The sequence below is a fragment of the Ceratotherium simum genome, chromosome 12 (assembly GCF_057802395.1).
Source record: "Ceratotherium simum simum isolate JZ-2026a chromosome 12, ASM5780239v1, whole genome shotgun sequence".
Taxonomy (NCBI): domain Eukaryota; kingdom Metazoa; phylum Chordata; class Mammalia; order Perissodactyla; family Rhinocerotidae; genus Ceratotherium; species Ceratotherium simum.
In genome coordinates, this window is record NC_141911.1 from 5,732,144 (window position 1) to 5,755,813 (window position 23,670).

Below are 23,670 nucleotides of genomic sequence, written 5' to 3' on the forward strand. Positions count from 1 at the left end.
TCCTACCAGCCCAAGCTTGTTCTTCTATCTGAACTCTGTGCTTTCTGCCCTTGGGCCTTATCCTTCTTTTCACTTACTGTGCCTGGTTGTCCTCTCCCCTTCTCTTTTCCTAAAACCTTACCCTGTCCGTCCGTCTAGGCCCAATCAAGTCCCATGTCTTCGTTGGAGCCCTCTCTTTCAAGTCGAGCTGGTTTGAGCTGACCTTTTGCTTGTCTGTTCCTTTCACTGCCCTTGTCCGCATCATACAATTAGTGTTTTATTATATTCTGATCCCCTGCCCACCACAGTTTTGCCTGAATGATGGAATTTCATAATGCATGAATCAGCCACATAAATCTTCCCCAGCTGGGAAAAATTTTATCATCTATTCCAAAGGCTCTGGCAGTTTTTACTGCCTTCAGTGTTTAGCCTAGAAGATATATTGCCTTCATGGTTCTTATGCTATGTAAAATCATTTTTACTTATTTGTTTACTTGTAAGTTTTGTGAGAGTAGGCTCACCATCACGTCCCTTGTGTCCGACATATCTACATCTGCTCAATACATATTTGTTATATGAATGGACAAGTGATTTTTAATAACATTTTACAGGACAATATGGACCCAAGTCTTAAATAAAAATGAATGCTGTGCAGGCTGCCAGTGCAGAGTACTCATCTGAATGATGATCAGATGAGCAGAAACTTTCAAAACACAGCCACGTTTGAACTCTCATGGACAACAGCAACTATGAGACAAATTCCTCCAATGCCTGGGGCCTAAGAAATTTCTAAAAAAAAAAAAAAAATCCAATGTTATTAAAGAGAAAAAAACTGCCATTTGGAATGGAGAAAATAATATGTAGTGCAGTTATTTTCTGTGAGACTTTGATGTTGCCATTCACGGTGGTTTTCAGGACTGGCTAGGGACTGCTCTAAATTACTGCTGCTCTCTGTGACCTGTCCCATTGCTATATGGCTGTGTCAGAAGACATGTTGTGTTGATTCTCTTCATACTTGCATGTTCTCTAAGGCAGCACCATCAAAGGTGGTCCAAAAACTGTCCCTGGTCACGATGAGATAAGGAGCTTGCACCTGAGTGTAAATTAATGCATATCCTTCCTTCATTGAGAAGGGTTTGCCGTGAAAAATAGCAGCTAAACTAAACAGCATGCCTGGTGCTGTCATGGATCTACATGAGGGCACAGGCCCCTCGTTTCCTTGTGGATCAGTGTAGACCATTTGTAGACTGGCTGTTGTCCTTGGGCCACACGATGAGAAGCACTGCACGAAGTATTTTTAGGTCTGTGACTTAACTCCCTAAATGAACCATGAGCTCTTGTCAGAGGTGATGGTTGCTGTGGGGCATGTAGGAGGTCTTCAGTGAGAACTGGGGTGGATTGCACATGGGCTGGTGGCTTCCTCAGGACCAGGATCTCCAGTCACCCCTTCACTCCTCATATTTAATTCTTCCCCTGTTGTCTCTGACCTGCAGAACAAAATCTTCATCTACCGGGGGAAGGAGTATGAGAGGCGAGAAGACTTCAGCCTGAGGTTGCTGACCCAGTTCCCCAATGCTGAGAAGATGACCAGCACCACGCCCCCGGGAGAGGACATCAAGTCCTCCCCTAAGCAGTGTATCCTTGCCCTGGAGACGTGGCCCAGAGGCTCTCTGACCTGCTCCAGCCCCAGCCCTGCCAGAGTAGCCAAGGAGTCAGCCCCGTCTCTGCATGCAGATATGTCCTATCCTCAGACACGCATTGAACCGTTCTGACTCAGTTTCCCATTCTGTGTAAAAGCTGTGGGACCCCAGTGTCCTCAGCTCATGGTTATGAAATAATGAAAGGAGAGAGATGATAAGCAGATCCTGAATATGAAAGGACATATTTTATAACCATATGGGGAGCTTGAGGAGAACAGAGACTTCCTGTTCTAGATTCTGGGTAAAGATGCATAGTTCTTTTTTTGTGCTATATGATGACTTATTGGGAAATCAATTACATGCTTTCTGTAAAAAAAAGAACTAAGGGCTCTATAACAAAGTTATTTTTAAAACTTTCTGATGTGCCTTTTGCTAAAATAAAGACCTTACAAAATTGAACAGTCTTCTAAGAGAGGTAGCTGGGACAAATGAAGCCAGTGTGGCATGGTAGATGAGAAAATGGGCTCTGGAACCAGACTGCCTGGGTTCAAGTCCCAGCTCTATCACTTACGGTGTTACTTTGGGCAAATTACTTAACTTCTCTGTGCCTCAATTTTCTCATCCGTAAAATGGGGATGATGATCATTCTTCCTCCTGGAGTTCTTGTAAAGATTGAGTGAATAAATATATGTAAAATACTAGGAACAGTGCCTGGCACATAAGAAAATTTCAACATGTATTAGCTATTATTATAGATATAGATTGGTAAATAGCTTTTGAAAGATAGATAATAATACTAGTAGATCAATAGACACACTTTTAAGGGAAGAGTAGCAGTGGCCTGTTACACCTAGTGGAGGCTTGGAGAAGAAAGGTCTTCAGGATAAATCCGTGTTCAGGTTATGGAGGTGCTGGGGTGCCTTCTTGATGTGGGATTGAAAAGAGGTCTTCAGGAATTGGATTTAGAAACAGGAGTTCTGGTGCTCGGCCCTCAGTAATTTCTGCATAGCCATCTAACCTCACCCAAGTTGCTTCATTTCTCCAGGGCCTGGTTTTCTCATCTATCAGATGTGAGCATGTCTTTTTTCCCTAAATACCTAATAGCACATGTGTGAGGATCAAAATAAAAAGGAGATAATTTATACAGAAATGCTGTATAGACTGTAACAGCATTAAGGCATAGCCCAGGGTTCTCAGATTTTATTATCCATAAGAATCACCCTGGAGAGATTCTGCTTCAGCAGCTGTGATTTCTAAGTCTGCATTTGGAGTAAGTCTCCAGGAGATACTGGTGCTGGGACTGGGACTGCAGGCTCCACTGTGAGAAGTACTGTGTCACTGTTATGTCTAGACCCGAGTGCCTTAAACTCTAGTTTAAATGCTATTGACTTTGAAACAGTGTGTCTGCACTGGTGAGGACAGAAGCAGCAGATCATTTCTGAGGTCAGCTCATTAAGTCAGAGGAGGCCTCACCCCTGTGCTGGTTTTGAACCTGACTTCACTATTTACCAGCTACGTGATCTGGGCTTTCTCAGAACCTCAGATTCTTCATCTGTAAAAGGAGATTAATAACATCCACCTGGTAGTTGTTGCATTTATTGGAGATAACATGTTCAAAACACCTAATACAGTGCCCGGCGATGGCATTCCACAAACAAATGGTGTCCAAAGATACAAGAAATTCCTCTCGCCCAGGCCCTGGAGTCTGGCTATTTCAGAGAGATGTTTGTCCCAAAGAAATGATTTAAGACAATTTCTAATCACCTGTTTCCAGCATTGATACCTTTTTTCTTGTGACAAGGTTGTTTGCCTAGAAGGTATCTGACCAGAAAATGTCTTAGAATTATGACTTAATAAGGCATTTGCCTTATTGCGGTCCTGGCATTTGGTCGAAAGGAGTGATCGGTGCAGGTGCCACTTCCACCTGTAAGGCAGAAGGAACAGGTGGTCCTTTCCGCAGGGACAGCGTCACGGCCCAGCCCCTTTTTCTTTCTTAACGAGTTCTCCAGACATGCAGTGTTTCACCGTAAAGCCAGTGATGAGCCTGCCGCCCAGCTACAAGGATAAACCAGTTCCAGAGCAGGTCTTAAAGTAAGTAGTTTTTTTGTTTGTTTTTTAAAACATATGTTTCTCTCACACACTTTACAAGTACATCAAAACCAAAGCCTTAAATTCATTGCAATTTGGAAGACCTTTTGTTGTCTTAGTCTGTTTGGGGCTCCTATAATAGGATACCGTAGACTGGGGGGCTTATGAACCTCAGACATTTATTCCTCACAGTTCTGGAGGCTGGAAGTCCAACATCAAGGCGTTGGCAGATTTGGGGTCTGGTGAGGGCCTTCTTCCTGGTTCATAGATGCCCATCTTCTTGCTATGTCCTCACATGGTGGAAGGGGTGAGGGAGATCTCTGGGGTTTCTTTTTTATAAGGGGACCAGTCCCAGTCATGAGGGCTCCACCGTCATGACCTAATCACCACCCAAAGGGCCCACCTCCTAAGACCATCACTGGGCATTAGGATTTCAACATGTGAATTTTGGGAGGACATAAACATTCGGATGATAGCACCTGTCCATTCCATTTTTAGTAAGTCAAGAGATTTTGTTTTTTTAAGCAGAGGGAAGGAAACTGGGAATTTCACTCTTAGGTTTTAGATCCTCTAGCTCTTATTTCCACTCAGAAGGATTCACTGGTGAGTAGTGGCTGACCTCACCTCACTTGTTGAGTTCCCCAGTAATTGAAGGCCCATTCCCTTCTCCTGAGAAGCTAAAGTGCTGGTAGGATTAATAGAACTGTTACAAAACTATACAGAGGAGATCACAAATGTGGACATAGACCATTTTAAATTGTGAGCTGTGAAATAGATTCAGAAATAGTAAAATTAAGATGTGCAATAAAATCGAATTGTGCACAGCCTCCAGCCTTCGTTGTGGAGACTGACCGTTTTGAGACAGCTTAGTGGATAAGACTCTGTCTGTATAAGATGGGTCCCAGGTTTTGGTGAAGTCAGATCAGGGAGTGCTTGTTCTAAGAGAGAAACTGCAGCATCATGGCTCTGTCTTTCCCCAGCTACTACAGAGCCAATGAAGTGCAGCAGTTCAGATATTCCCGGCCGTTCCGGAAAGGAGAAAAGGATCCGGACAATGAATTTGCTGTGAGTCTACCCCTTTTGCCCATAAAAGGCAAAATTGACATCCAAAATGGAGACCTTCCACCTAACCAGCACATACAGCAGAAATGATGGCAGCCCTGGGGATAGAGGTTTCATGTGCTTATTACGTGGACAGCAGGCTGTTGTCTCAGTGGAAAACTCTAGACTAGGAGTCCAATAACTGGGCTTTACCCCTGGGCCTCCTGCCAATATGACCTTGAGCAAGTCACACCTCTCTAGGCCTCAAATTTTCCATCTAGAGGGTGAGAGGGCCCAAGTAGATGACCCTTTCCAGCTTTAAACCTGCAGGATCCTTAAATTTTTGGAGAAAATATGGCCCATTCTCTAAGGAGGCATTTGAGAGTGGAATCTCATTGAGCTGAACCCTGGAATTTTGCTGTTTTGCTTGGGAACTGACCAATATTTCCTATTTGCCTTCCTTTCACCAGACCATGTGGATTGAAAGGACCACGTATACGACTGCGTATACCTTTCCTGGGATTCTCAAGTGGTTTGAAGTCAAACACATTTCAACAGTGAGTCATTTGGAATTGGAACTCAAAAATCTTTGTCTCCAAATATAATAAAGAGCCTTTGTTAAATTCTCCCTCCAGTTCTCACTAGCTTGGCAGCCTCCTCTGGCCAACTACATTTTCTAAAAGAGATGCTTGTATAATAGAAATCCTTTGTAAAATTGATGTTACAACACCAACCCTAAAGGTCACTCACAGTGAATGACTCTTTTATGACCAAATGAGTGTTGTCTCCCCAGTGATCCTGCCAGCGCCCAAAGACATTTTTGGAATGCCTCCTTTGAGTTTCCTGTCAATCACATTCTTCTCTTCCAGAACATTTCCTCTTCTTTTATTCTCAGCTAATCACATCCCCAGTCATTCTGGACTCTTCCATCCTCATCATTCCCAAAAGCTGCTCGTTTTACCTTTTTAATATTTATTAAATCTGTTTTCTTTTATTTCCAGTCCTCCTACTTCTGTACCCTGTTTCTAGTCCCACATTCATCTCTGGTTGATGCCACTGAAAACGCCTCCTGATTGGCCTCCTGCCTTGGCCTTCTCGGGGCCATTTTCCTCACTGCCTCAGAGTGTGAATGAATCTATGGTGAATTCCTGACCGTATCATTCTCATGCTTAAAACCTTTCCATGGCTCCCCAGTGCCTAGAGCATAAAGCCCACACTCCTTGGCACACGCATGCTGGGTCTTTGTGACTCAGTTCTTCCACCTCATCTCCTATGGAATCTACTGGAACTAAACGCATCCCATGCTGTTTCAGCCCTTCATGACATTGGGTCATTTTCTCTGCCTGAAACTCCGTCTCACCACGTCTCAAGCTAACCAACTCCCATCAATATTCAGTTTAGCACCAGCTTCTCCAGGAAGCCGTCTCTGAAACTCCCAAGCTGGCTTAGACCCCTTTCCATGTGCCCCATCGCAACCTGGGCTTCTTTCTACATATTTGCATGTCTTGAGATCCACTCTTCCCAGCTGTGAATTATGTCTTAATCACTTTTGTAACTGTTGTGCATAGCACAGTACTTGACATACAATAAGCACTCAAGAAATATGTCTTGACCAAATCTGAAGTTTGACGTGTTCTCAACCAATAGTGATAAATTATTATTCTTCAAGTATGAATATGATTTTTGGACAGAGACTTTTAGAATCAAGTCTGGAGTAGGAGGTCATGCTGGCTGATAATGGATAAAATGAAGAACGAGATGATTTTTCTTGGAACCTGGTTTTGAAGACATTTCCAGAGGAGGAGCTCTCTCTGAATCCATATTGTATTTTATTTCATTTTGATCCAAAATTCAGCCTGAATATTCTAATTCATCCTATTTTTTCTGACTTCTGTCAGAACCCATACTGAGGTGACTTATGTATGGTCTGAATGTATGGCTTCCAGAATCACGTACCTTTTGTCATGGCAGGAACATCACTCCTCTTGCCCACAAACATTTCTGGTGGTGCAGAAGTGTCTGGGTTCGGATATCCTGTTACTCTGTTGTCGTTGATCTTCTTAAAAATCTCTGAGGGAGCTTTGCCTAGGAAACAATCATTATTACAGCTCCAATTGTTTTCTTCTCAAAATTTCTGTAGACACTTTGCCCCAAGAAATAATCATTACTATAGCTCCAATTTTTGGTCATCCTTATAGTTTCCAAAGAGATTCAAATAGCTTGTTTTGCAACTTACCAACACCATTTCGATTAAGTGTGGTATCCTAATAAACATAGGGTTGACAAGCAAAACTTTGCTCTTCTGTAACTTGGTGGGTGTTTTATACCTTGTCAGGGGAATACTTAGGCTTGTTTCAGTCTTTGCTCTGGAGCTCACCAAGTGCCCCTCGTCTCCCATGCTCTCTGTCACTCAGGAGGAAATCAGCCCTCTGGAGAATGCCATAGAAACCATGGAACTCACCAATGAGAGGATCAGCAACTGTGTTCAGCAGCATGCCTGGGACCGGTCCCTCTCTGTGCATCCTCTCTCCATGCTGCTCAGTGGCATCGTAGACCCAGCTGTCATGGGGGGATACTCCAACTATGAAAAGGTGGGCTGGCTCCCTGGCACCCCACAGGATTCTCAGGTCCAGTGTGTCTCCATGTCTCCCTCTGTGGCATTGTGCAGCTGGTTAATTAGTTTCTTACAACTTTTCTGAGAGATGTTCACTCTCCCCTCTTTATAAAAGGACAAATGAAATTAATGAAAAGCTTGTCCCTGACCTCACACCTCCTAGAGACCCTCAGCAACCCAGCTGCCAGGGTTAGGCCACTGCCTGGCAGAATCACTGAGAGATCAACCCGATATACGGTGTCTGACTGGTTCACCAGCTCTTCCCTCTCCCACTCCCTGTCTCCCCCTAGGAGGTAGAAGGCTTATGGGTGGACCCCAGAACTGAGGACACCGGAAGTGAAGCAGCATGTGTGGGAAAGGCAGAGCTGCGCAGTATTTAGAACTAGCCTCTAGGAACCCCCACCCTGACTTGGTGTTCCATAGGTTTTATGGACAGATGCTGGCCCTGGCTCTACAATTAAATTAGTTCAACTAAGTGTTGTGTCTGTTATTCTGGAAAAACGTGAAAGGAGTGCTCACCACGTGGGAATCCATTGCATAAGGGTTTGTATGTAGCACCATTTAAAATGGAGGTAATGTGTTCAGTAAGTAAAATGTGGTGAAGTGTAATGAATAGAGGCAGGATTTTTCATTGTTAGGTATGTTTTCAGTGACCTAATAATTTTGGAGTCCTCTCTTGACTATAAGTCAACATTGGCCAGTACACCCCTGTGGAGAAGCGTGGAGAGGGAGAGGAAAGAAAAGGAAATGGATGGGAAGGGTGAGCAGACGTGGAGTGGGCTGATTCTCTGATGCCACTTGTACACGATGTCCTGGGAAGAGCAGGGCTTTATTTATTTATTTTTTATGTGTGTGTGTGAGGAGGATCAGCCCTGAGCTAACATCCATTGCCAATCCTCCTCCTTTTGTTTTTTGCCCAAAGCCCCAGTAGATAGTTGTATGTCATAGTTGCACATCCTTCTAGTTGCTGTATGTGGGACGCGGCCTCAGCACGGCCGGAGAAGCAGTGCCTTGGTGCGCGCCTGGGATCCGAACCCGGGCCGCCAGTAGCGGAGCGCGCGCACTCAACCGCTAAGCCAAGGGGCTGGCCCTAGAGCAGGGCTTTAGAATCCATCACCGCCTCTGACCCAGTTCTGGCTTCCCATTGGCCACTGTGTGCTCTTGGGCAAGATGCTTCACCTCTCTGATCCCCAGGCTTTGTATCTGAAAAAAGTGAGGAAAATACATATACTCACAGGAGTGACTTGAGGCTTAAGGGAAACATGCTATATTTGAGGAACACCATCAGCTCTCCACATGTAGCTGAGATGGGTCCGTGTTGGCGTTCTCCCTACCTCCTCCTGTGTGCTTGGAACAGATGGAATGTGTGATTTGAATGTTCTTCTTGAGTGGTACTGCGTTAATCTTCTTCCTTCTCTTCTCTCTTCGACCTTTCAGCCTCGGTTAGTCTTTATACTCAGCAGCTGAGAAAGACTCAACACCAGAGATAAATTCTAGTTTGCCCACTTTAGGTTTCAGTAGTAATTTCCATTGTTAACAATGGAATTCAATACAAAACAAGAATCCAAAATACAATGCATTTTTTTATACTATAATGATTTCAGTGTATATTTTTTCCTATAAGCCATCTGGTCCTAATTTTGATGTATTTTTCCAAGTATTAATTTTTTCAGAATGCCCCTAAACTCAGATTCATATATGCTAATATCTGTGATTATTATATAATTTCATATGAAGTTTTTTCCAATGTGACTATCTTCTAATTAAAATGAAACAAAAAGGAAAGGAAGGATATATAAACAAATAAATTTCAGAACCTTTGGCTTAAAATACTAATTTATACTTTTAATTAGTATGTGTGACTTGGTACGTTTCTGAACATAAGAAGAAGGTAAACTCATTGATCACCATGACCTTTTGCAGTCAATTGGGAACCCATCATTACCTACCTGTACATTACCTACCTACCTGTCACCTGTTTTAGGCAGCACTTTAGTCATTGCCTGAGAGAGAAGAACTGTTTGTTGTCATTCGTCAGCCCTTGCTGTTGTGAGGCAGGACTCTGCTAGAACAATGAATTTCAGGGCCCTCTGCTCTGATGTTCCCTGACTCAACTCACACTTGGGGAATTTCAGTGCATTTTATCATATATCAAAAATTTTTTTAACTTTCAAAAATTTAAACTGCTTGTATTTGAAAGGTAAAGGCAGATAAAGATTTAAGCAAATACTACCTTTTCATTTATATTGACAGTCACCCTAAACATGAATCTGGCTAGAATGAGCTGCTTTTCAAATGTGCTGTCTGCTTCCTTTTTGTGATACTCGGGCAACATATTTATATTCTCTGGTGTATTAGTTTGCTAGGGCTGCCGTGACAAAGTACCACAAACAGAGGGGCTTGAAACAACAGACATTTATTGCCTCACAGTTCTGGAGTCCAGAAGTCCAAAATTAAGGTGTCTGCTGGGTTTATTCCCTCTGAGGGCTGTGAGGAAGACTCTGTTCCCTGCTGTCTCCCAGCTTCTGGTGGTTTGCTGGTCTTTGGCGTTGCTTGGCTTATAGATGACTGTCTTCTCCTTGTGTCTCTTCACATGGTGTTCTCCCTGTGTATGTGTGTCTGTCTCCACATTTCCCCTTTTTGTGAGGGCACCAGTTAGATTGGATTCAGGGTCCATCCTACCCCAGTATGACCTCTTCTTAACTAATTACATCTGCAGCACCCTGTTTCCAACTAAGGTCACATTCTGAGTTGCCGGGGCTTAAGACGTCAACATATGAATTTGAGGGAGGGAACACAGTTCAACCCATAACATCTTCCCACGAGATGGGAAGGTGACATATTCAGTTTTCCACACCAAATGGGCTGATCACTTTTATAACTGTATCCTGTAGTTTCAGGAACTCTTGGGCTTTCACAGTAGCAGAGCAGAAGAGGGAGGGGGATCTTTGACAGTTGGTCTTTGAAAGCACTTCCAGGAATGAAGGCAAAGGTACAGGAAGAAAATATATAACTCCTATTCTGGACTCTATTAGAAATATTCACTATAGGCTTCTGTTTTTCTTTCCTAATCAATTCTGTCTTTATTTTTTTTTTTTCTTTTCTTTTTTTGTGAGGAGGACTAGCCCTGAGCTAACATCCAATGCCAATCCTCCTCTTTTTTTGCTGAGGAAGACTGGCCCTGGGCTAACATCCGTGCCCATCTTCCTCTACTTTATATGGGATGCCACCACAGCATGGCTTAACAAGCAGTGTGTCGGTGCGCACCCGGGACCCGAACCGGCGAACCCTGGGCCGCCTTAGCGGAGCATGCACACTTAACCGCTTGTGCCACCGGTCTGGCCCCCCATCAATTCTGTCTTTAAAATGTCTCCTATGTAACACCTATATTCATAATGGGTTTGTGTTTTATTTCTCTATTATAGGGCCTTAGCCATAGGTACCATGAATGTTTATTGGTGATGTTGTGGGTGATATGGTCTTCACGTATAATAATACTAAATGCAACCTACACTGAATATCTCAAAACATTTTCACATCTATATCTCAAATTGTCCTCAAAATAGCCTTTTGCATAGGTGATTAGTAAGAAAGTACAGATATTAATTTTCACTTACTATAGGAAAAAAAAGTGATACAGCCTATATCATGGGGTAGAGCAGAAAAACCATTAGCCACATCTCCTGCCTAATAATTTTTTGTTCTTTCTTTTATAATATCTGTGCACTTAATCTAATGATAACCTTTAGATATTGTCATTTGGCCTTTTATTAGGTCTTTGGGAAAGTTAATGAATGACATTCTGCTCTGCTGATGATTGTTATTTAATTAGTGTGTGTATATGGTGATTACTGAGAATGTGCTCTTGCTAGGAATTGCGTGATTCCAGAAAGGCCACAAAATAGCACATACCTTTTTTAATTGTCCACTGCAGTATTAAGGGCTTAGTCATTCCTGGTTTATCAGATAGAACAGAAGACATTTTTTACCTTTCCAGGCTTCCCTCCCTTCCCTTTTAGGGTCAAATACACAGATAGGAATATGTTCTAATTAATATTTGCATATGGTCTGCTTTTAGGCCTTTTTTACAGAAAAGTACTTGCAGGAGCATCCTGAAGACCAGGAGAAGATTGAGCTGCTAAAGCAACTAATAGCGTTACAGGTATGCCTCCGGGGAGGTGAGCGGGACAGCTTTCCACTATACTCCGAGGGTGGCCACAGTGCATGACGCCAAGACAGTCTCTAGGGCTTAAATCTACAAGCCCCACTTTTAGAGTTACTTTTCTTTGTTTTTTTAACCCTTGGAATCACAATCTATCTATTTGTGGCAGAGTGACCTAGGAGTAGTAATCCGTTAGACTGCACAGTGTTGAGAGGGACCTTCTTAGAGGGGAGATTAAATTGGTTTGCCGGCCTGTTTCAGCTGAGAGAGGTTGGCTTCTGTTTTTCTCTCTGTCACTACTGCAGTGAACAGTGGGAGGAAGTGCAGCCATTCAGTTCAGTCTAAGGCTGAACCCTGTCAGTTGCTCATCCACAGAAGTGCCCCCCTGGGTTCAGGTGGCTTTGCCATCTGTCAGCCCTTCGCTAGTTTAGGGCCCACTGGCCTCCTTGGTGTGCATGTTTCTCTGCATCTTTGACCCAAGGGCGTCCAGCTCCCAAGCCTACAGTGAGACGTAGCTTTCTCATTTGATATGTGCTGTGTCTGCCAGTTTACCTGTCTGTCCCCAGCCGCCCATCTTTCCCCAACCTCCAAATCTGAATTGTCGCTCTTCCTAAACCATATGTCATTCCTTTCATGCCCTTTTCTGCAGATGCCTCTGCTGACAGAGGGGATCCGCATCCATGGGGAGAAGCTCACGGAGCAGCTAAAGCCGCTGCACGACCGCTTGTCTTCTTGCTTCCGGGAACTCAAGGAGAAAGTGGAAAAGCTCTATGGGGTTATAACACTGGTAGGCTTTGTCTAAATAGCCTTGAAGCTCTTTTACTTTTAATGATAATGATCAATTTTTGAGATGCCAAATGGGCCAAAATAGTATAGGTATATATGGCATGAAAATACCAAGGGCAGGTCGGAGAAGGCATGGCCTGCTGTTGATGACCTTCAACCCTTGTGGTGCTAGATAGGGGTTCTCAAACTTGAGTGACCGTCAGAACCACCTGGAAGGCTTGTGGAAACACCGATTGCTGGGCCACATGCCCAGGGTTTCTGATTCAGTAGGTCTGGGGTGGGCCTGAGAATGTGCATTTATAACACGTTCCCAGGTGCTGCTGACCTGGGCTCGCACTGTGAGAACCACTCTGCTAGAAGCTGAGGTGTTCTAATCCCAGACACTGGGTGTTCCTGTCCTGTCTAGCCCAATTCTTGTACTTTTTCCTAATCTTTATTTTTTATTTTGACAAAAAGTTTTTACTTTTTACACCGTTGAAGGGAAGAGAGAATTGTGAAATACATTTTACAGTGTATGTAGCTGATTTCTTGCTTTTTTTTGACAGTTCTAACACATTTCTCACAGCTACAATTTTCTTTTTTCCTCCTGAGAAGTTGGGGGAATTGGTGCGTGCTCTAACCTTTTTTCTGCAGCAGGTGATTGTGTGCTTGGTTCCAGCTTCATTTATCTGCGGTTTAATAGATGTTCACCTGCTCTCTGTAACTGTCTTATTCTTGGAGCCCTGATTTTCAAATTCTCTTTCCTCGCTTCAGACCCCTGAATTTCCTTTCATGTGCTCCTCTACACTATTCCCACACCCCGTCTCTACTGCATTTGTCTCCAGAGTATCTTTCTGATCATCTCTTTCAGTTGTCCAAGTGTTCTGTCCTGCCTTCCTAAGAATTTACCTCCTAACCTACTGCCAGTTCAGAGTGTTCTTCTAGAAACGTTTGTCTTTTGCACACAAGTTCCTAGATGGCAGTCTGTGACTTTGACCTGATGAATTGAGTCATTATTAGAACCGGGCCAGTGTTAGCATGTAAATTTGATATGGTGGCCTGTGGGGGTGATCAGTCCTACTAGTGACATAAGAAAGTAGATCAATATTCCTTTGCTTCCTGAGATTTACCAAGTTAAGCTTCAGGTCTGTAGTTTCAATCTAAAACTTTTCTCCTAGGCCAATATTCTATTTTTTAAATGGCTGAAAGATGCTAACCTGGAGAAGCAGACAGGGTGTTGCTATTTTGTCGTTGGGTCATGCACATTGGTTTTTCTTCTCTGTATCTGACAGCAGATGATGATGAATTTTTCTCTAGTCTTAGAAACAAGGTAGGTTTAACCTAAGTTGTGTCTATAGCTGAGAATATAAATTTTTGCACTATTTAACTGAGGCAACACAGGTGCCAATCATTCAGAATGGGGTGCCAGCCAGTACAAATGGGCACTTGCCACAAGCAAACAGGGGGGCTGCACCAGTGCATATGGGCTGAATTCCAGGCCAGCTAACCATGAGGGGTCATGTGTTCTCCAGCCACCCAACTTGACTGAGAGGAAGCAAAGCCGCACAGGGTCTGTCGTACTACCCTACATCATGTCGTCTACGCTGCGGAGATTGTCCGTCACCTCGGTGACTTCCTCTGTGATTTCCACCTCTTCTAACTCGTCGGATAATGCTCCTTCCAGACCCGGATCTGACGGGTAAGGTTCGATCTTTAGTTGCCAGGGGGGCTGGGGCAATGTTTGTCTTTGGTCAAGTGGGACTTGGTGAGTGTAGCCGCATCATCCTCATGAGGGAAATAATTCAGAATCCATGGGTTATTGCTTTGGGGTCATGCTCGTTGTCTTCCTCATGAGGGATATCATTATTTACATAATGGTAACAACTGTTAATGAAAAATGAAAAAAAAATAAATCACCCATAATCCTATCGCATCTTGTCATCCACCTTATCACATTCCGATTTGTTTTTTTCGTATTAGCTTGTAGTCATTGCTTGATTTTTTATCATTTCCGTTTTCAAAACTAATTTTTAAATTTATATTTGTTTTATGAATACGTAATATAATCCCATAATATGAAATTCCAAAGGTACAAAAGGATGTATCGTGAAACATCTCCCTTCAGTCCCTGACTCCTGACTTGGCAGTGCCAGTCTCCAGAGGCAGGTGATGTTAGCATTCAGATTCTTGGTGCCTTTGCCAGCAGCTCCTTATACGTGCACAATCAATACCCAGATGTATATTCTTCCGCACACTTTCTTTTTATATAAATGGCAGCATATAATGCTCTCTTTACCTTGCTTTTTTTACCTACTATATCTTGAAAATCATTCCATTTCAGAACATAAAGAGCCTCCTCTTTTCTTTGAGCTGCAGGCATCTCGTGGTATGTCTGCACCAGGACACACTCCGCCAGTGCCTATGGATGGACGCGTAGTGGATTTCTGTCTGTTACTATCACCGCAGTGTGGCAATGAGTAACCTTAAAAGTGTTATTTTGTAAATATACAAGTATATCAATGTGAGAAAAATTCCAGAAGTGAAATTGCTCTGTCAAACGTATAGTTGCAATTTTCAAAATTATTCCTAACGTAACTTCCATAGAGATTATACCAATTTAGAGTCTCACCAGCAACATAGACTGGTACCTGGCCATCACCCACACCTTGCCACCAAAGTGTGTATTATCAGTCTTTTTAATTTTTGCCAATCTGATAAGTGGAAAATATTTTCTTGGTGTAGGGTTTTTTTTTGTTTCATTCTGTTTTGGTTTTATTTCTCTTGTGTGAAGTTGAGCATCTTTTCACTTGTTTAGTAGCTGTTTTTATTTTCTGTGAACTGTGGTCAATTATTTTGTGTACATTTTTCTGTTGAATGTTGGCTTTTGTCTGTGACCTGAGTTGAAATATTTCCCCTAATTGCTCCTTTGTCTTTCACCTTTGCTTCTAATTTTTATTTGGTTGTGCTGATTTTTTTATGCAGTCAAATAAATTAATAGTTGATTATATGACTTTTGGATTTTATATCGTTATTAAAGGCCTTCCCCACTCTAAGACTACAAAAAACTAATTTTAGAGTTTCATGATTCACAGTTAAATCTGCGATCCTTTGGGATTTATTCTAGTATAAAGTGGAGGTATGGAGCCAACTTTTTCTTCCCCCATGTGACTACCCAGTTCTCCCTATAACATGTAGTGAGCAAAACATCTTTTCTCTATTGATTTGAAATGTTAACCTTATAAGAAAATCAAATTCCTATGTGTTTTTTAGTCTGTTGGTGGACTTTTCCCCATTTCTTTGATGTACCTGTGTGTTCATGCACTAGTACTATGCAGTTTTAATTACTTTAGACTTAAAAGGTTTTTAATTTGTAGTAGTCCTTTTCAGAAATTATTGGGCTAGTTTTACTCATTGCTTACTTTTGGATTAACTTGTCTAGAATCCTCTTGCTATTTTTATTGGAATCGTGTTATATTTATGGGCTCACTTTAGGAGGATTGATGACTTTCTGATGTTGAGCCTTCCTTGCCAAAAACGTGGAGTGCTTTTCCATATGTTTAAATTTAAAATATTTTAAAGGAGTGAACTTATAATTGTGTTCTTTCTGTTTAAAGACACTATTTTAAAACAATATTTTACTAATTATAAAATTAATGTATGCACATGTAGAAATTTTTCAAAGTACTAGAAACTTTTAAAAGGACACATGCTTATAACTTCATCACTCAGAAATAACCACTGTTAAGGTTTAGTTATACAATGCAAAAAAGCATATATACATTTTATATAAGTGGAAAAACATTGCGTGTACCATTTTGTGATCTACTGCTTAATTTAATATACATGATGAATGTTTAATATCATTATATGTTTTAGTGTTGACTGTAAGTCAAGTCAGTTGACTCACCATTTATTCATAGATTTGTAATTCCATATTATAATAATTATATCACAAAAATAACCTGTCCAAATGACCCCCTGCCTGGAAATCAAATGTTTAGTACTTCCTAAAGTATTTATCCATCCTTTTCTATTGACATAGATATCTTTACACAGTTGGAATTATGGCATACATATAATTGGAATTATAGTTTGGTAATTTGCTTCTCTTCTTTGTCTTTTTATTATAAGCATTTTCCCTGTTGCTATGTAACTTTATTATTACCAATTTTTATTATCATTTTTGATGGCCAAATACCATTGCATCATATGAATGTGCCACGATTAATCCTTCTCCTACTACATTTAAGCTGTGCCATTATTTCTAAACAGGTAACCATCAAAGTTCATTATAAACTTAATATGAAAGCATTTAGCTTGTATCAATATAAAATACATTTTTATTATTAAGAATTGTAGCAAACATACGTGTACATACAGCTTTTCAGTTATTTAGGATGCATTCTCAGATCATTTCTCAGCCTTCTGGTTAAGATCAAGTGTAGGATGCATTTCCAGGAGCATACATTACCTAGTCAGAGGATGAAATTTTCTACAGTTCTTGATATCAAATACCAATATGTACTGCCATATACAGTATATGAGTGATTATATAATTTTCATCATATATTTACCCATAGTATTTGTACTATTTTTAATCTTTTGAATTCCTAAATATTAAATCATACCTAATTTATTTGTTTATTTTTTCTCTTCTGTGGTTTTTTTCATGCCGTAAGGAGGTACTGCCTACTTTTTGGAAACCATGGAAGTTCTGTTCTGTTCAGTAAGACTCTTTTCTTAAATAAACTCTGCCTCATTGAAGAAAGAAAAGTTTTGAAGCAGCTGTTGAAAATCAGAGACACTGTGATTGCTAATACATTAGGGCCATAAACAGAGCAGGCGAATGGGGTCCTCTTCATGCTGTGACCCCGGGCAATGCGACTTATTACTCTTGCCCAAATTTCCCCAGTGTGTAAGAAGTCATTGATAACATTTTCTAACATTTATTCAGGATTTTCTAGCATTTATTCAGGATGTTTCTTTAAAGCAGCTCAAACTGATTCACAGCTAATGACCCTGATTCTCCTATTACCAGTGTTATGTCACAGTATTCATTAAAACTTCCATGGTGATTATTGGGGGTGCCGTCTATAAAGGGTTGGTTCTTTGTTGGTAGGGAGTAGAATGTATCCATCCTGTTCGGCATATGGGAGGTTCAGGTACAGAAAGAGAATTACTTTATGAAACACAGTGCATCATGTTAAGGGAAGCCGGAGGGATTACACAGCAGGCCAACTAAGTACATGTTTAGAACACCAGCAAAGGAGCCCCAAACCAGAAATTTTTAGAAAAAAATTAATCTTTGATATTTCAGGAAAATCATTAAAGTAGTCATTATAAGAAAAAAGTAACACAGACACTGTGGGACTACACTATAGTTATTTAATGGTTTAGTTTGGTTCATAACTGGGGCCTAGTGAAACTCACATCTTTGACTGTCAATCTAGTGACCCACCGTCACTTCCCTCCATTCTCAATCTCTCAGGTAAAGTGATCATTGATCCAGTAGAATCTTGGCTTGTTTCTTTTTTTCTTACTGATCAATTACTGTTTGAGGTGATTCTTTTTGTTTGATTTGGCTTGGTTGGTTTTAAGAATAATTAGGGTCTTTTTGGAATTTAGTTCTATGATTTTTTTTAATTAGTATAGATTTAAGATAAATAATAGTGAGTGACTTCCTCTTAAATATACTAACAACTGGAAAATACCAAAAAATTGAAAATTCAGACATGCAATCTTTTTTTAAAAATAAAAAATGATTCATAAAAGGAGAGAATAATTTGAAATAAGAAAAAGAAACTGCAGTCTAGAAGCATTTTCCATTGTGACTCCAGTGGTTCCTTAAATCAGACTTCCCTGGAACTTTATCATTCTGTATCTTCACAGAAGAAGGCAAAAATATTTTGTAGAAAGGCGAACTTACAGTATTAAAAGACTTAAAAAAAGACTTAAGAAGCATATCAACCAAATACAGGAGTGAATCTTGTTTGGATGCTGATTCAAACAAACCACTTACAAAAAACAATTATGAACAGGAAATTTGAACATTGACTGTATGTTTGATGAAATTAAGGAATTATTCATTTTTTAGGAATGATGATGGGACTGTAGGTATGAAGATGAAACCTTGTCATATAGTCTTATGCACTAAAATCTTTATAGATGAGATGATATGACATCCAGGAATTATTTCCAAATAATCCGGTGAGGGGTGGGGAATGTGACTGGTGTAACAAGTGAAACAAGATTGGCCATGAGTTGATCATTGTTGGTGCTGAGTGATGTATACATAAGAGTTTATTGTATTCTCTCCACTTTTTTATCTGTTTGAAATTTTCCAGAATAAAACATAAAAAAGTCTTTGCCCAATTATCCCCTCCAAATATCTTGTTTTAATATTTATGTATTTAATAGTACTAAATTTTTAAAAATTATTTGGACTTCTTTTTTCATGAAATACCTGTTTATATCTTTTGACGATTTTTAAAAATTGAATTACGCATATTTTTCTTTTTGATTTGTAAAAGTTTCTTATATATTAAAGATATTTGCCATCTAAAATATGTATAGCAAATAGTTTTAGTTTACTAATGATGCTTCCTGCTGAACAGAAGCTTTTAATTTTTTTTTTTCCGAGGAAGATCAGCCCTGAGCTAACATCCAAGCCAATCCTCCTCTTTTTGCTGAGGAAGACCAGCTCTGAGCTAACATCTATTGCCAATCCTCCTTTTTTTTTTTTTTCCCCAAAGCCCCAGTAGATAGTTGTATGTCATAGTTGCACATCCTTCTAGTTGCTGTATGTGGGACGCAGCCTCAACATGGCTGGAGAAGCGGTGCGTCGGTGCGCGCCCAGAATCCAAACCCGGGCCACCAGTAGCGGAGTGCGCACACTTAACCACTAAGCCACGGGGCCCGCCCTAATTTTTAAATTCTAAGAGCTGATACCAGTTTTTATATTGTCTTACTTCCTACTGAAGCTTTTTGTTTTGTTTTGTTTTTTTCTGAGGAAGATCAGCCCTGAGCTAACATCCATGCTAATCCTCCTCTTTTTGCTGAGGAAGACTGGCCCTGAGCTAACATCCGTGCCCATCTTCCTGCACTTTATGTGGGACGCCGCCACAGCATGGCCTGACAAGCGGTGCATCAGTGCGTGCCTGGGATCCGAACCCGGGCCGCGGACAGCGGAGCCCACGCACTTAACCGCTACGCCATGGGGCTGGCCCCCGAAGCTTTTTTTTAATAGGCTTTATTTTTTAGAGTTCACAGCAAGATTGAAACAGGAAGTACAGAGGGTTCTTACATGCCACTGCCCCGTGCACCGTCAGCCTCCCCTACCATCAACATCCCTCACAGAGTGGTACATTTGTTGCCGTTGACGAACCTGCATTGACACATCATCATCACCCAAAGTCCATCGTTCACCTCAGGGTTCACTCTTGGTGTTGTACATTCTAGGAGTTTTGATAAATGTATGATGACATGTATTCACCATTGTAGTGTCATACAGAATAATTTCACTGCCCTAAAAATCTTCTGTGCTTTGCCTGTTGATCCCTCCAAACTTTTTATTTTTTTGGAGCAAAATCTACCAATTTTTAGTCAAACCAGGGCTTATTAAATACCCATTCATAAGCTGTAAGCAATACCTATCATAAAGATATATCTTTTTTTAACTTATATAACTTTTTTTTTCACTTGCTGCCTTCATTCCCTCTCTGTCCTCCTCTCCCTCCCTTACCCACTCTACCATTTGAGAGTAGCTTGCATACATCATGCTGTAAGAACAAGCGGATTGTCTTCTTTAACCACATGCTACAGTACAGCCTCTAAATTCAGGAAATGTGACATTGACATACTACTTTAAGCTTCACCCCATATTTCAATTTTCTCAGTTGTCCCAGTAATGTCTTTTAAGCAGTTACTGGTACAGAATCCAAACAGGGTCACGTATTGTATTTAGCCGTGTCTCTTTATTCTTCTTCAATCTCAAATAGTTTCCTTAGCCTTTCCTTGTCTTTCATAATGTTATCAGTTTTTAAGATTACGGGCCAGTTATTTATGGAATTTCCCTTCATTTGGGTTTGTCTGATGTGTCCCCGTGCTTAGTTAGGATTCAGGTGATACATTTTTATGTGATGTTATGTCCTTTTCAGGTATCATATCCAGAGGTACATTATGTCCATTTGTCCCTTGTTGGTGATGTTCGTTGATCATGTGGTTACAGTTTTATCCATTTTCTTTTCTGTGTAGTTACTATTTTTCCCTTTGTAATTAGCATGTAATTTATGGAGAGAGATTTTGAGACTCTTGTTTCTCATCACACTCTTCCCCTCTCTATGTATAGCATCTAATCATGGTTCTTGAATGAATCAGTTTTCACTGTGGCGCTTGAAAATTTATCATTGTAATTCAAAATCATTTAAGGGGCCGGCCCGGTGGTGTAGTAGTTAAGTTCGTGTGCTCCGCTTCAGTGGCCCAGGGTTCGCGGGTTTGGATCCTGGGTGTGGACCTACTCACCGCTCATCAGGCAATGCTGTGGCAGAGTCCCCACATGCAAAATAGAGGAAGGTTGGCACAGATATTAGCTGAGAGACAATCTTCCTCAAGCAAAAAGAGGAAGATTGGCAGTGGATGTTAGCTCAGGGGTAATCTTCCTCACCAAAAAAAAAAAAAAAATCATTTAAGGAATACTCATATAGCTAGGCACTGTTCTAAGATTTTGTAATAACCCTATGAGGTGGGTACTATTATTCTCCCCATTTTACAGTTAAGGAAACTGAGGTATATAAAGGTTATCTGCCCAAGGTCACCCAAAAAGTCAGTGTAGGTAGGTTTTGAACAGAGGCTGGCTAGCTCCAGAGCAGAGCCTGAGAGGGAAGTCACAGGTCAAGATTAGGTTGAGCAGTCATGACCCCCGGTCTCTCTGGAGTAAATTCTGCCTGTCGAGTGATCAGTGTTTTGTGGTTTTGCCCTTGTTCTTTGCTGATAGGTCGATCCTGGAGCCACTTTTGGAGCGCAGGGCCTCGTCAGGCGCCAGAGTTGAAGATCTGCCCCTCAAAGAGGACAGTGAGAACCGGATCAGCAAGTTCAAGAGAAAAGACTGGAACCTGAGCAAGTCCCAGGTCATTGTAGAGAAAGCGCCGGAACCTGATCTAATGGTAAAAAAAGGGAAACAGCACCAGAGGTTTGCCAATACTTTCCCCACAGCCAGGCACAGCACCCTTCCCTCACAGCCTTGAGTCACCAGCTAGAAGCCTGGCCCTGGCTTTCTCAGCATACAGCAGCCTGTCGTAGTGTCAGATCTCGATCCCACTGAGAAAAGCACGTCCAGAGAATCTGAGTCTCTAAATCAATAGTGACTCAAGATCCTCTACCCACAATGTACACAAATGGGGTGATGCTTGGAGTCCTGGTTCTCGCCACCATGTGCCATGAGTCAGTCCAAAACATTGTCATTTATCTTCTTTTAACTTAAGAAAATAAAAGGTACTTTTTGCTCCAAAAGCCACATCAAGTTAAGTGTGGCAAGACCAACTTTCCCTGAGAATCAGGGTGGCTCATTTCCAACCTAAGTGACACAGTCCAACTGTGGTCAAAATCAAGTCCATGACCAGCCAGAAAATAATCTATGGTTCAGTGATTCCCTGTTATATCTTTGCTATGGTGCCCACCACATAACAGTGCGGTGAGCTTGAAAATGGCTCCTGGCTTTATGCCCTTTAACAAGTTTCTGCTCAGCAGACAAGGTTGATCAGAGCATGGATGAGCTCAGCCTTCCTCACTGTGAGAATGGTTTTCTGTGTTTCCTCCCCCTCCCCTGTCCTAGAGCCCAACCAGGAAAGCACAGAGGCCAAAGAGTCTGCAGCTGTCGGATAATCGGCTGACACCGTTCCGTGGTTCTTCACCTCCTCAGTCCGCACTCTTGAGCCCCCCTCCACTCACTCCTAAAGCTACCAGGACCCTGAGTAAGTTCTCCTATTTATATGCCATATATCCGTTTTACTAGAGAATGAAGTATGTTTATGAATCTGGGCAATTTTTAATCAAAACAGCCACAGTGTATCTGAGATTATTGTAAAGCTGGTTCAATTCAGTGGCAGTGGGTATAACAGAATTAGACTAGAGTTTGGCAAGGAGTCCTCGGGTTGCTAGGACTCATTAAATTTTTCTGTATTGTGATCCAAAAGGTCTCACTGCCCCTTTCCCAATTGTGAAGGTGTAAATGGAGTAGATGTGTGCTAGGACCAGACAGGAAGCAAGTAACTTCTAAACTATTGGGTAGATAGCCCTGTACTTTAGGTGGAGAAGGGTCCAAAAGAAGAACAAGAAATAGACCCGTTCTATATGCTGCTTGCAGTCAGACTTGGGGACTCAGCAATACACAGGCCTGAGAAGAATTACAAGGTACCCTTGATAGAAAGGAATAATGGGGGGGGGGGGTAAATCGTCCTGCCACACGGGAGACAAAGGTCAACCAAGAATTGGAGATAATGAGGGAAGTTTTCTTGAAGGAAGTGGAAATCGCACCCTTTAAATGGTAAAACTAAGACAGCTCAGTTAAATTTACCCAAAATTTATTGACCACCTACTATGTGACAGACATTTTTTTCTAAGCACTTGGGATATATCAGAGAACAGAGTAATACCCTAAATTCTAAAAAATGTTCTCATCTTCAGTTCAATAGTAAAACCCTGAACAAAAAATGGAATTTTTACTTCAGAACTTTTTGTGAAGCCTGCTGGTGAATGAAGGGTGCTACATTTGTCATGAGGAGTAAGAGGTCTTTTTCATTCTGTCCACAGAAACCATAGAATATGATCTTAGCAATTTGATTGACCAGGTTGGTGTAGGTGTTAAAGTGGCAAGCAGAAGTTCCGTGGGATTTCTTGATGAATTCATCTCCTTGGTGTCATTTCTAGGCTCCCCGTCTTTGCAGACAGATGGGCTGATGACTGCTGCTGTCCCACCTCCGCCACCCCCCAAAATCAAGCCCTACGAGAGCAGCCAGAGGAACTCCACGGAGGTAAGGGAACGACGGCTAACATGGGGCCAGAGCACCAGTCATGGGAATGTAGCCTTGGAGTTTCCAAGCTTTTTAGTAGACAGGTTTTCTCATAGATTTGTCACTCTGATCAGTTCTTGCTTCATTCCTGAAACCATAAAAAATTAGGTGAGTTTTCAGTGGGAAGGAAGGATACCCAGGTAGACCTTCTCGTCAGATTGAAGGTAAAGCCCTTCTCTGTACCTCACCCTGGGGACAGGTGAGTGAAATAAGAAGTGAGTTCTTGTTCATATTTGAAGAGTTTACTTTTCTGAGTGAGTGACAGTTATTCTGGAATGGCCTCTGATTAGTTTCCTTTGTTCATTCAACAAATAT

At 41.5% G+C, this 23,670-nt stretch overlaps 1 protein-coding gene across 5 annotated transcripts in view; it reads left to right on the top strand.

The window, feature by feature from the left end:
• The window catches only part of DOCK5 (dedicator of cytokinesis 5), a 215,058-nt gene that overhangs the window by 186,980 nt on the left and 4,408 nt on the right, over positions 1-23,670 (top strand). For 3 of the 5 annotated variants that reach the window (XM_087437327.1, XM_004433572.3, XM_087437328.1), the window contains 11 exons: positions 1,473-1,614; positions 3,629-3,710; positions 4,688-4,772; positions 5,219-5,305; positions 7,163-7,339; positions 11,441-11,524; positions 12,174-12,311; positions 13,822-13,988; positions 21,282-21,450; positions 22,119-22,257; positions 23,213-23,316. In XM_087437327.1, the coding sequence (XP_087293453.1) occupies positions 1,473-1,614; positions 3,629-3,710; positions 4,688-4,772; positions 5,219-5,305; positions 7,163-7,339; positions 11,441-11,524; positions 12,174-12,311; positions 13,822-13,988; positions 21,282-21,450; positions 22,119-22,257; positions 23,213-23,316 (1,374 nt within the window). Of the gene's footprint in view, positions 1-1,472; positions 1,615-3,628; positions 3,711-4,687; positions 4,773-5,218; positions 5,306-7,162; positions 7,340-11,440; positions 11,525-12,173; positions 12,312-13,821; positions 13,989-14,630; positions 15,300-21,281; positions 21,451-22,118; positions 22,258-23,212; positions 23,317-23,670 lie in introns of those variants that run through there. The other 2 variants (XM_087437329.1, XM_087437330.1) reach the window with 2 other exon arrangements.